Genomic DNA, 13,242 nt, shown 5'->3' with positions numbered 1-13,242 from the left:
TTTCCTGCAGGGTGGGGTCCTATTGTAGCTCTGAGTCTTCATCCAGCGGTTTATTATCGCTGATGTACAGCCTGCTAATGTATTTTAACATTAGCAGGATGTTAAACTACTAAACAGTTAAATCTGGTGGTAAAAAATGAAATCAGGCTCCATCAGCAGAGGATCAGGAGCCAGGAGGAACGCCGGCTCCAGATCAACCCGACCAGGACTCCACATCAGGGGGTCCAAAGGGAGGCAGTTGATAAGCTCTGATAAACCTGTTGTAAATTTCTTATTGTATTAGTTCCTTCAACTGAGAGAGATTCTAGATGTATGGTTTGTGCTAAAGAACGTAAAATATGAGGAACAGACTTAATGACCAATTTAAATTCTTTTTGAGAATTTGAATAAGTCATAAAGAAATTACTGTCAAGTAAGAGATAAAAATTACTCGACCATTACTGTTGAGTAATAGGTTTATCAAATCAATGTTTTTAATCATCTCAGTTATGTAGATATGATAAATATGTATCATGTAAGCATAGTTCCATCTGATGAGGAGAATAGCTGTATTAATATATATAGACTCCAACACAACAGAACCTGCTGATGAAACTTCGCTAATTTGAATAGAAGTTTTCCAACTGAGAAACGACAATGCAACAAAAAAATTGGGGTTTCAGTTGATCACCTTTTTTTTTTTTTTGGGGGATTTTCATAACTTTATTTAAACATCAACAAAAATAACCCACCCCAAATCAACAAGGAGCATTACAGTGTCCACATAAAAACAAACATACCAACTACATACACTAAATACAGACAGACATTCCCAGGCATGGTTCAAAGTAGTCGAAACGGTCGGACAACCAAATGAATGACATACTGAGTGTAAAAATGAGGAAAAAAAAGAAAAAATAAGTAAAAAATTACATTCTCTGTAAGAACGATTGCAGTGGGTTCCAGATCCTCCAGAATTTGTCCGACTTTTGATGAAGATCATGGGTCAATTTTTCGACTGAGACAATAGCAGAAATATGCAATATCCACATATCAACTGTAGGGGCCTGTGGTGATGAGATCACCTATTTTAACAGATGATCGTTATAATATTCCACATGGAATTTTAAAAATCTCTTAATTTTAAATATTTGATTAAAGACAATAAATGTCAAAACATTTAAACCTCGTTCAGCTAAAGAATGTGAGAGAACATAGTACTTTATGTGCCTTATTTTTCCATAGAAAATGTAAGAATCTTATCTAGATCAGAATAGCGCGCTTTACTCTATTGATGGAAAAAGATACGATGTCCGTCAACAGCGTTAGCATCCACCGCTCCTGATGGATGATAACCGGAGTTGCTTTGCCTACCTTAATGAGTCCAGCAGATCCTCACTTGATTGCAGAGATTCCTCTCAATGTCCACCCTCGATCTGCTGCTGATTCCTGACGCCATTTTTGTTTCTCAGATGTTTTAGGGAGTCCAGCAGCCAAACAAAACGTCGCTGACTTCGAAGTCAGGCGGTTTCTTGTCTGCCGCGCTGCTTAATACAAAAATGATTTCAACAACTTTGTCAGAAAAACAATAAATAACTTAGAATAGTGTTTCCGAATTATAATTTACCTGAAAAGAATCGCATCAATCTCAAACCATGACATTAGACCAAACATCCTGCGGCCCGATCCTCCGGCAGGCGGATTAAAGCGCGACATTACTTCTTTGTTTTAATGACGGTTGGCAAAGAACTATAGAAAGCATTACCGCCCCCAGGTGGCCTGGAGAGGGGACAAGAAATTAACGGAAGGAAAGGAGTAAAATAACTCAGATAAATTACTAATGATGAATAAGTAAATTAATAGTAGTAATATAAATTCTCCTTATTAGATGTATATTTTTCAAAAGTAACACAATTTGACCTATTATTTTACTTACATCGCTTCCAAAAATATTTTCTCATAATCTAAATTGGTTATTTCAGCTGTCTCCTTTCTGATTCATTTGCAGTCCATTCGATAAATACACACTGTGGCGTTTTGGGCAGATTGCAATCATCATATAGTTTTGTCGCACTTTACCAATTACTTTAGGTAAGCCCTAATCTGATATGTATAAATATTTATTCCAGTTTTCCGTTTTCTTCCCGTTTTCCTTTTATCTCCTATATTTTTCTGAATGTCATAGAAATATGTCTTCCTGTATCATTTGTGCCGTTTTTAAGACTAAATACTTTTTTAAAAAGCTAAAGTGATGATAAAAGTATTAATAGTCGAAATGAAATGTTTGGTTTAAGGATGGCCACGGTTTCTACAGACAATTTTGTCATTTCTTACTTAGAATAACATTTACGAAAGAAATTTCCGTCTGCAGTGTGCAGTCTGTGGTGCAGTTCCCCCTCCGACCTATGGGGGCGCTGGCGCTCTCTCGCTGCCTCTCTCTGTCTCCATCCGGCGCTGCTCTCCACGCCGCAGAGACAGCATGGCGGACAGCAGGAGCTCCGATGAGTCCCAGCAGGAGGAGAACAGCGAGGAGGAGGAGACTCCAGGAGGAGAGGAGCTCAACCTGGAGGAGGTGCTGCGGCTCGGAGGGACCCAGGTCAGTCAGCGGTTCGGTTGGGGATGACGGGACATCCGTTACAACAGAACCCTGGGTGCGAGTGGAGGTCCAGATGTTTCCCACCAGTGGAGCTCCTGGTCCGGTTCGACACATGTTGAAACGGGTCCTAAATATCAGCGAGGCCCAGCTAACGGACCCATGGTTTGGTTCGGTTCGGTAGAGAAGCTTCAGCAGGTCGGGCTCACTAACAGAACACTGTTGGAGTTCTGACCCGATGAAACTGAACAGAACCAGTGGGGATTGGTCAGGTTCGCTCTTTAGGATGAGATGACGTCACAGAAGTGATTTCTGTCGCCAGACTGCAAACAGTAGCTGCGTTTAATCACTTTAGGATTTTATTCAGTCATTGAAAAACAGAGGAGAAAAATCTATTATTCAGATAAAAATATCTGAACATTCTGCAGATTTGCCATTTACCCACTTAATTATGTTGTATTTCTAATATTGTATAAAAGCAGCTTAATTACATTTTTAAATAAGAAAAGGATTTTCTTGACTTGAATGCAATAACAGACCCTTCTATCACCACCATGTGAAAAGCTGGGTCCTTTCTGCTGGACTGAACAACGATACAGTTTAGGGATTAAATTGGATTAAAAGATAATCGAACAGCAAAATGTCATTAAGAGATTTATTCACAGAATGTGAAGCTAAAACCTGAGCAGAGGTGAAGGGTAGAACAGTTTTTAATCTTTAATGCAAAATGTTTTTATTTAATTACTTATTTCTGTACAGTTTTTGGTTTAATTTCTGCTCTGAGGAAGTTCTTTCAGCACATTTCCTTTTTTAACTCACCATGATCCCTGAAGATCAGGATCCTCTGGGTGTAGTACCTCACTCTGCCAGCAGGTGGTGCTAACAGCCCGAGCTTCATCTGCATGGTGTTGGTTTATGACGTAAAAATGTTGTTTTGGACTGGAGGTGCAGTTTAATTGAAATGTAAACTTTGTAAAACGTTAAAAGTGAAACCGTGTGGGATCTCTGAGCCCTGCTCTCCGTCTGCAGGCGGACTACATCCTGCTGGCGGCCATTAATGACTCCACCGAGCTCGTTGATGGAGGGATGAAGGAAGCCATTGACGACCTGGAGGAGGGAGAGCTGGAGGGATTCATCTCCAAACTGGGGATCCGGGCCCACACCGGGTGCCAAAGCGTCCCGGACCAGCCGGAGAGCGGCGCCGCTGCAGACCACAGGAAGGGAAAAAAGGCTGCAGAAGCGTCGGCCGTGGATCAAGTGTCCAGCTCTCAGAGTAAAAAACAGAAGAAGAAGGAAGATGTTCCGGTTCCACCTGGGAAAAAGCCGAAGCAGAAGCCGGCCCAGTTTGAGTTCCAGCCGCGACAGGTTCTGCTCATCAAGCCGGGCGGGAAGTGGTTTGAGCTTGAGTACGCCTCGGAAGGCTCGGATACGCCACAGGACGCGGCGGTGGTTTCCCGCTACAAGGAGCTGGCGCAGCGACTGTTTGAGTCCGAGTTGGAGCTGTACCGCACCAAGAAGAACATGCAGAGAGGAGCCAACTCTGCCTGGATGAAGACAGTGGTCTCCACTGGCGCGCTGGCCGACCGCATGGCCGCCATGACGGTGCTGGTGCAGGACGCGCCGGTGCACATGCTGGAGCACGTGGAGACACTGGTTTCCATGGTGAAGAGGAAGGGCAGCCGACGGATGGGCCTGATGGCCCTGGACACGATACGGGAGCTGCTGCTCTCCGACCTGCTGCCCGAGCACCGGAAGCTCCGCCCCTTCGCCCAGCGCCCCTTCGACCAGCTGGAGGAGCGGGCGAGCGGCAACCGCGACGCCCGCGACCGCCGCCTCATCCTTTGGTACTTCGAGCACCAGCTGAAGCAGCAGGTAGCCCAGTTTGTGGCGGCGCTGGACGAGGTGGGCCACGACACGGTGGGGGCCACCAAGGTCAAGGCGCTGACCACCGCCCACGAGCTGCTGAGCAGCCGGCCCGAGCAGGAGAGGGCGCTGCTGGTCCAGGTGGTCAACAAGCTGGGCGACCCCGACTACAAGATGGCGACCAAGGCGGCGCACCTGCTAGAGACGCTGCTACACAACCACCCCAACATGAAGGCGGTGGTGTGCTGCGAGGTGGAGCGCCTCATGTTCCGGCCCAACGTCGGCGCCAAGGCGCAGTACTACGCCGTGTGCTTCCTGAGCCAGGTGATGCTGAGCCATGACGAGGCGCCGCTGGCCGCCAAGCTCATCGCCGTCTACTTCTCCTTCTTCGGCGCCTGCGTCAAGAAGAAGGACGTGGAGTCCAAGATGCTGAGCGCTTTGCTGACCGGCGTCAACCGGGCGTATCCCTACGCCGACGCCGGAGACGAGAAGGTGCGCGAGCAGCTGGACACGCTGTTCCGGGTCGTCCACATGGCCAAGTTCAACACGGCGGTGCAGGCGCTGATGCTGCTGTTCCAGGTCCTGGACGCGCAGCAGAGCGTGTCCGACCGCTTCTACGTGGCCCTGTACAGGTAAGAGACCCACCAACTGGAGAAAACCCAGTGGGCACTGGTTCCCACTTACTTTGGAAAAGGCTGATTAAATTGCAATTTCGTTACTGATTCACCGATTCAAAAGTAATTAATAAAGTAAGTTACTAATAACTTTATTAGTTTCATTCTGCAGTGAATCCTGTCACTAACTTTACTGGCTGAACATTTTTAACAGCTTGTCTTAGTAACTTATTTAGTAACATCATAATCTAATTGATCAGTAATCTAACGCATTACCAAGTAACTTACAGAGTAATGCGTTACTCTAATCCAAATACTTTTCACCAGTAATAAAAACGTTGGTAACTGAGAACATTTTTCCACCATCAGGTAATCTAACGCATTACTCAGCTACATTGTAAGTTACTTGGTAATGCGTCACTACCGAGTAATCTGAGTAACTTGATGAGTGACCCGGTACCATGATGATGGCTTTCATGGACTTCCTCGTCTTGCCGTATCGACATTCTACTACTCTGACCTGACTGGAAATTTCGGTTTCTGCTGTGTAGCTATTAAAAGCTAAACTCATGCCCGGTCAGACTGTAGCTATAAACATTCATTTATATTCCGACAGGAAGCTGCTGGACCCGGGGCTGGCGGCGTCGCCGCGGCAGAGCCTGTTCCTCAACCTGCTGTTCAAGGCGCTGAAGGCGGACGTGGCGCCGCGGCGCGTCAAGGCCTTCGCCAAGCGGCTGCTGCAGGTCGCTGCGCAGCAGGGCGCCTGCTTCGCCGCCGGGGCGCTCTTCCTCATCTCCGAGGTGATGAAGGCCCAGCCGGGCTTGCGGATGCTGCTGCAGCAGGGGGAGGTGAGGGAACCGGGCCGGAACCGGGCCTTCGGGCGGTACCGCTGGGATCGGGTTTCACCTCATATTAACTCCTGTTGATGTTCTGATTGGTTCTGGTTCTGATGGGTTCTGACAGGACGGGGCGGAGGAAGAGGAGGAGTTTAAAGATGTCTGTGAGGAGAGGCGCCTCGATGAAGAGGAGGAAGAGGAGGAGTCTCCGGCTGTGGCAGAACCAGCGACCCGGCCCACGGCGTCATGGGTCCACCACCAGAACCTGGAAGGTGCTTGGTCCCTTCTGGGTTCTGATTTGGATCAGAACAGGTGTGGTCGAGGCGGTTCTGGTCCGACCCGGTTCTGACATCTGAATGTTCTGACAGGAGGGCGGAGCTCCCAGAACTACGACCCGGTCCACAGGAACCCGCTGTTCTGCGGCGCCGACCGCTCGCCGCTGTGGGAGCTGCACCGGGTGAGGAACCGACCCAAACGACCCGGTTCTGGATTGTGTTCTGTTCTGACCCGGTTTTGTTCCCCCTCTGCAGCTGTCTCTGCACTTCCACCCATCGGTGTCCCTGTTCGCCAAAACCGTCCTGCAGGTAACGCCAGAACCCGGCCCGGTCCTCCAGAACCCGGCCTGGGTTTCATGTGTTTCCTGTCCGCAGGGAGAACCGGTCCAGTACTCGGGCGACCCGCTCCAGGACTTCACGCTGATCCGGTTCCTGGACCGCTTCGTCTTCAGGAATCCAAAGCAGCTCAGAGGAAAACGTGAGAATCCCGGATCCGCTCTCCGGCTCCTTCCCGACCCGGGCCGGTTCTGATCCAATTTCCTGTCTGTTTGTCAGAAAACACGGATTCTGCAGCACTGAGGCCCAAGCAGCGGTTCCTGGTCGGCTCGCTGCCAGGTGAGTTTTCCCTGCCGGTGCTTCTGGTTCCGAACGTTTCCAGGTCCAATTCTCACTCTGGGTTCTTCCAGTGAACGGCGCCGAGTTCCTGTCCAGAGACGAGAGCCAGATCCCCGTGGACCAGGTCTTCTTCCACCGGTGAGTCTCGCCGTTCCGCCCAGGTCCGACCCAGAGTCCGGTTCCGACCCGGATGACCCAGAGTCCGGTTCTATTTCTGCAGCTTCTTCAAGAAACGGCAGCAGGAGAAGCAGAGCCGGCAGCCGCGACCCGACGGAGACGAGGAGAGCGTGGAGAGCGTGGATGACGACGAGTTCGAGAAGGCACTCGGTACTAACGAGTCGTTCCTAACGAGTCGTTAACAAGAATGTTTGAAACTAGGGCTGTGGTAAACGAATATTTTAGTAATCGAGTAATATATCGATTATCAATTAATCGAGTCATCGAGTAATAAAATAAAACGTTGGTAAATCTAACAGCAATTTTACCATCATATCAACATCAGACCAATTTTTCACATTTTCGCTTCGATAAAAATAACTTTTCTGTAGTTTAGAAAATTAACTCGTAACAATAATGGATCACTTTCCAAGTTAACCTGAAGAAAAGTTATACAATAATCTGAAATTATGTTCAGGTCCATAATAAAGAAGCAGGCTCACAAATACGCTTATAAAAACATCTTTCGGTTTCTGTGTTCATCTCCAGTCAGTTTAATAGATGAACTCTGACCTTTCCCAGACATTTATAGCTTTATGTTCATGTTAGCGACGGGATTTGACTCCTTCATTCGTCACATTCAAACATCTACCAACTACGCGCCACCACAACGTTCTCCGCCACCCATTTGTTGAGACCGGGATGATATAAAATAAATGTTTCGGTTCGTTCGTAAAGCTACACTTATGTTAATCATCTAATGCTCGGCCGCCCACAGCGTTCAGTCCATCCGCTCACCTGTATAAATACACCTGCAGCGCTCTGAACCGCCAGCAGGCAGCGGCTCCGGGAGGAGAAAAGCTGCCGTACTCCAGGCATGGCGCTAAAGATGCTTATTGGTCCCCGAAAAACGACAAAGACAAAATCATCAATCAAAATCCTCCCAGGCTGAACTAGAAAACTGGACCGTACGCTGCTAACACTTAGCTTTCGTTAAGGAGTCAGGCGGAAGTGAGCGCTGCGCAACGCGAATAATAACCCGGCCGGAACACGGCGCGCTAAATAATAAAACATAATTTAACGAAGCAGATAAATTTTCCTGGAGGAATTTTAATAATCGAACTCGAATCACTGGAGGAATCGTTTCAGCCCTAGTTGAAACATTCCCATCATCCCAACAGATTCCTTGGAGGCCGACTTCACCATCTTTCCGGACCTGGACTTTGCAGGGTGAGTTTTCCAGAATCCATGAAAAGAAATTAAAGCTGAAAATTTAGAAAAATGTCTGGAAGTTTCCAGCCTTGACAGTTTAATCATTTTATTTAGAACGAACCGGGGGCGGGGCTAACTGGCCTCATTACAGGTGACAGGTGTGAAGCCGACAAATCAGAAGAGAGCATCACAGGAAACATTAATTACTTTAATGATAAACATGTTTTATTGGCTCTAACCTGCAGAGTTGCCCCCTGGTGGATGGATCATGTAACACCGTCTGTGAATTTAGGATCAATGAGCTCAATCAACTGATGGTCCCAGTTGGTTCCGGTTCTGATGTTCCCATGTTTCCCAGGAACGTCCGCAGTAAGAAAGGCAGGGACTCGGAGGACTCAGACATGGAGGATGACCTGGACGATGAGGAGGTGTCCCTGGGCAGCATGGATGAGGAGGACTTTGGAGAGGACGAAGGCGGGACCTTCATGGACCCTGATGATGATGATGAAGGTAGGGAGCGTTCTTCAGGACGGTCCGCTTGGCTTCCTCCTGGTTTATCCCGGTTTGTCCCTCCTGCAGTTCCAGAGCTGAAGGACGGCGAGGATGAAGACGTTCCTGAAGGTCGGTTCGGCTCCTCCTCTTCCTCCCTGATGATCCGCTGGGATCCCAACAGGAAGTGTGTTTTCCTTCCTGCAGGTTCAGGCGAAGAGGCGGAGCTTCCTGCCATTCCTCAAACCAGGAAGAGGAAGTCCTTCAAGGAGCCAAATTTCTCCGGACCTTTAGGTTTGTGTCTTTTTTGACTCTGCAGGAAGTTCTGCAGCATCTGGAATCACTTCCTGTTTCACTTCCTGGTTCTTCCAGAACCGCAGAAGGACAAGAAGAAGAAACGAAGGAAAGACGGAGGCGTGTGTGCTTCAGCGGAGGAAGTGAGTTATTTCCCTGCAGAACCGGGTCGGCTTTGTTTTGGGCTCGGGTCGGATGGTCCGGTTTCAGCTAGCGGGGGGCGCTGCAGGCAATTCTCATTCTCCTGTTTTCCTGCAGTTTGGATCGCTGCTGGACGAAAACACCGACTGCAAGTTGGACAACATCAGCATGAACGCCATGGCTAACAGCGACAGAGCAGGTAGGACCAGAACGGACCGGAACCAGACCAGAACGGGCCGGAAAACATTTAGAAGCGTTTGTGCATGAATCAGGAGACGTAATCGTTTTATTTTAGTTTGGATTCCAGCAGGTCAGAACATTCAGAGTCCAGTTAGTCCAACAGAACCGGTTCTGCTCCTTAAAGGGACAGTTTGCTTTTCTTACTGTTGGGATGGTTTCGATCCGGTTCTGGAGGGAACCACTTGATCCATTCTGATATTATGGGATGGATAGAAGTGGTAGGCTCCGCCCCTCTGGTTCCAGGACGGCTCCTGATTGGCTGGTTCAGATTCTCCTGCTTTTAAAGCCAAACTGTCCCTTTAAGAGTTGAACCTGCTTGGTTCTGACCTCCGCTCTTCCTCCTCCACTTCCTCTTTTTAGGCCTGAAGCAGCTGAAGTGGGAATCGCAGCGGGACGACTGGATCCACGGCCGGGACTCCCAGACGCTGCGCCGCAGGAAGAGCTCCTTCATCAGGAGGAATACGAGGGGCCGCGGGACCTTCAGGAGGAACAGGAAGTAGCTCAGTCCCGTTTGGCCGCCCAGGCTTCCTGGTCCCGCTCCCGGATCCCATAGATCCCGGCCCACTCGTTGGACTGGTAGTAAACTGGGAGGACAGGAGAGACTGTCAAAGACTGTTTCATTATTAAACTATTTTCATTTATTAAAGCTTCACACAAACATTTTCTCTTGTTAATAAACTCTGGAATATTTTTCTGATCCTGACTGGTTATTGTTTTAAACTGGATCCGGTTCTGGTTCTGAGATTCGGTGTTAGCTCCACTCTGCCCCCTGCTGACCGCTTTACACAACCCAGCTCCTTTCCCAGATCCTCTGAACTGGGCTGAACTGGGCTCGCTCAGTATAGGTGGAACCAGCAGCCCAGCCGGGCTCACCGGAACCAGAGCAGAACCGGCCCAGAGAGCAGAGCTGAGCTCACCTTCCAGCACTGAAGGGAAGCGGCTGTTCATGGAGCTCCTGAACTCTGCAGCAGGAAGAGAAGAGAGCAGATGTTCCTGCAGATGTTTTCTTCCCTGAGCAACATGGCCGACGGGCCGCACGTCCTACCCTGACTGTTGTTCATCCTGTGGAACAGGAAGTAGGCCCCAAACACGCCCAGCAGCTCCACTATGACCACGCCCTTCATCACCCGCCTGGCCAGGGGTTCCAGGGGCCGCGGGGACATCTGGAGGGACAGAGGGGACACAGGAATTCAACCCAAGTTTAATCTCAGAATCCAACCTTTCCTTAAAAAGCCAGAGCCCTTTTGTTCCCAGTAGCCCTGATCCTCACAGCTCTGGAGTCTAGAGGGCCACATAACATGACGGACCAGATTGGGCCCCTGGTCCCTGGATTTGACACATGGTTTAATACATCAAAGAACTGATATCAGTGTATTATAAGCCTGGCGCCCACCAGGCTTTACTTGTCCCCCGCTAGGAGAAGCATTGCTTATTTTTGCTTTTAGAAAATAAAAACTTTTTTTTTTTTATCTGTTTTGTATCTGTTGCTCTGAGCGTTTCAAATTTATTCCTAACAGATGGTTTATATTTGATGCACTTAAAGCCGGCAGAGCGGACCAACGACACCGCTGGAGCGTCTGCGCTTTGCCTCACGCTGCTGCTTGATTTCTGAAGTTTAACTCAGCGCGGATCGCCTCCTTTCACTCAAACTGGACACAGACTGACCAGATATTTACATCAACCCTCTGTGAGGGATTATGTTATTTGGCAAACTCCACATCAAGGTAAGAGCTTAAACCCGCCGCGTTAGCTCTGGTTGCGCAGCTCTACGTGAACCGCAGGAATAACTCGTCTTCGCGCTTTCAGAGGAGCGTTGACTAGCGGTGAGATTGGTTTATCTTTGTGAACAAAACATTATGCAGCGTTTCCATTTCAACATGCCGCCAGTGTGTGGCGCTGTCTGTGCTGATAAGGTTCATGTCTGTGTTCCGGTTGGTCGGAGCGTTAGCGGTTAACGAACCAGCGCTAACCTCATCATGCAGGTTCAGCCGGTGAGGAGCTTGGCGCTCTCCTCGTAGTCACGCTTCATGCTGGTTTTATAATATTTTATTATTATTTTTCTGGTTATGAAGCATCAAATCATACCAAATACTTTCTCCACTTAGTCAGAGTTAATGAGTGAGGAGATCTGAGAAACTGGACCAACCAAAATAGTTTCTGTGGCTCTTATTAAAAACTCAAGAGACAAAAATGTTAGAGCTCATAAAGCCACATTAGCATTAAATTAAATCTCAGTTTGTTGCTCATCTCTACGCAGCAGATTGAACTCATCCTGCAGGGCCGGTCCAAGGCTGCATGAGGCCTGGAGCAGAATCTGACCTAGGGGCCCCTCTTGCTGCTAAAACCATCAGCACCTCTAACAGCTTCTGTGTTGGATTTAATCTGGGAGAGAGACAGTAGATTAACTGGCCAACCTGAAAACAATCAGTTATATTTACAGTTTATTCATTTGCTCAAACTCAAAGATTCAACTCACAGCATCAGACTGTTGCTATGGTAACAAAACAGTCCAGCTATGAAGATAAACAGACTGGATCATTTAAATCTTAAATTTAAATGCTAAACAATTTAGAATCTGTTAATTTATGTATGCTGGAACAATTAAGTCAAATTTAGCAGCAATGATAATCTCAATAAGCAAAATCTGAATTAAACAGAGGTGCAAATAATTGATATTATTTTTTGTTTTGTTTTATTACTTTATATTTAACTATTGTTTCACTGGAGATGTTTTCCAGTAACATATAATTACCCAGTAGTATTTTTACATTTCCTGTCTACTTAAAATCTTTTAATGCAAAAACATGGTGGACCGCCCGCCGGGCAGAGCAGGTTTACTGGGGGAAACTCTGACAGAAAGTAATGGAAATAGCTAATGCTAACCGTTTGATAGTTAGCTATTTGATAGAAAAGCCAAATATAACCCATAGGCCATTTAGCTATGATCCACATTTAGCGGATCTTGAGGCTATTTTATGAAACCTCGTTGCATGAAACAAAGGAAAAGGAAAACATTCCCTGGAAGAAGATTAAACGAGTCGCTCACTGTGGTTCGTTTGGCTATAGCATGCGTGGCCTTCTCTGTTTGGATGCAGTTCTGAACACCTTAAAATTACACAACACACATAAAATGTTCATCCGGGTACCAGACCTCCTGTGAACAGCATTCCAATGGAAAACAAGGAGGGCTAGCAGTTGTCCAGAACAGTAAGAAAACACTTGCGATGCGTCATTAGCTTCTAGACTAGCCGTTTGGTCCAGGTGAGCTAGCCCGGGGCTATTGTAAATCTCCACTCAGCTGTTTATATAACATTAGCAAGGCTATGCGTGGCTAGCATGGCTCAAACGTTGGTGCTTAGCTCTGGTTTAAACAACATCGGTAGTGTTGGTTAAACTTGGTGAAGCTCAGAGTCCCTTTATATAAACCTCCGTGACGTCATTGAGTTTCCGTTTGAAACTCCGCCTCTTCCTGCAGGACTGGGGGCTTAATGAGGTGCATTGTGGGATTAATAGCCCTTGCATGGCTGGTGTCCAACAGTGTCATAAATCTCTTCCACCGTTATGACAAACATGAAGCCTCTCAATCATTTCAATATAATCTAGCAGTTCTATTTCTGCGTGTTTAAATCATTTATTTAAAAAGAATATTACATTGAATCTTCTTGCTACTTCATATTTTTCATACAGTACTCATTTTAAAATATTACAGGTAATTGTTGTTTCTTGGTTTGTTTGGCTTTTTATTAAACTGTTTAATAAACTCCATGTACTTTCCGTCATTTTCAAGATGTTCTTCATAGAAAATATTCTTTTACAAGTTGTCATTATATTTTTCCGCTTATTTTTTTAAATTTTTCTGTTTCTTACAACTTGTTTTAAAAGTTTTTAAACGGTTAAAAAAAAACATTTAATAAAAGCAACTAGAACATGTTATG

At 47.0% G+C, this 13,242-nt stretch overlaps 2 protein-coding genes across 2 annotated transcripts in view; one reads left to right on the top strand and one right to left on the bottom strand.

Moving 5' to 3' along the window:
* The first annotated feature begins 2,419 nt into the window (after positions 1 to 2,419).
* cebpz (CCAAT/enhancer binding protein zeta) lies at positions 2,420 to 10,004 on the top strand. The gene is made up of 17 exons (XM_023347448.1): positions 2,420 to 2,575; positions 3,602 to 5,067; positions 5,666 to 5,897; positions 6,013 to 6,157; positions 6,254 to 6,342; positions 6,416 to 6,469; positions 6,536 to 6,638; positions 6,716 to 6,775; positions 6,847 to 6,913; positions 6,996 to 7,102; positions 8,113 to 8,161; positions 8,502 to 8,653; positions 8,723 to 8,764; positions 8,840 to 8,926; positions 9,005 to 9,069; positions 9,185 to 9,266; positions 9,668 to 10,004. Exons 1-17 carry the CDS (start codon positions 2,459 to 2,461, stop codon positions 9,805 to 9,807), a joined length of 3,057 nt encoding a protein of 1,018 aa, XP_023203216.1. The 5' UTR covers positions 2,420 to 2,458; the 3' UTR covers positions 9,808 to 10,004.
* cebpzos (CEBPZ opposite strand) overlaps positions 9,328 to 13,242 on the bottom strand; it is a 4,134-nt gene continuing 219 nt past the window's right edge. The window contains exons 2-4 of the mRNA XM_023347491.1: positions 10,353 to 10,470; positions 10,225 to 10,269; positions 9,328 to 9,891 (exon numbers count right to left, since the gene is read on the bottom strand). Coding sequence (XP_023203259.1) covers positions 9,809 to 9,891; positions 10,225 to 10,269; positions 10,353 to 10,470 — 246 coding nt within the window. The 3' untranslated portion in view covers positions 9,328 to 9,808. The remainder of the gene's footprint in view (positions 9,892 to 10,224; positions 10,270 to 10,352; positions 10,471 to 13,242) is intronic.

The sequence above is a fragment of the Xiphophorus maculatus genome, chromosome 15 (genome assembly GCF_002775205.1).
Source record: "Xiphophorus maculatus strain JP 163 A chromosome 15, X_maculatus-5.0-male, whole genome shotgun sequence".
Classification (NCBI taxonomy): domain Eukaryota; kingdom Metazoa; phylum Chordata; class Actinopteri; order Cyprinodontiformes; family Poeciliidae; genus Xiphophorus; species Xiphophorus maculatus.
Note: the sequence above shows the minus strand (reverse complement) of the source record. Positions and strands in the feature narration are given on the sequence as shown.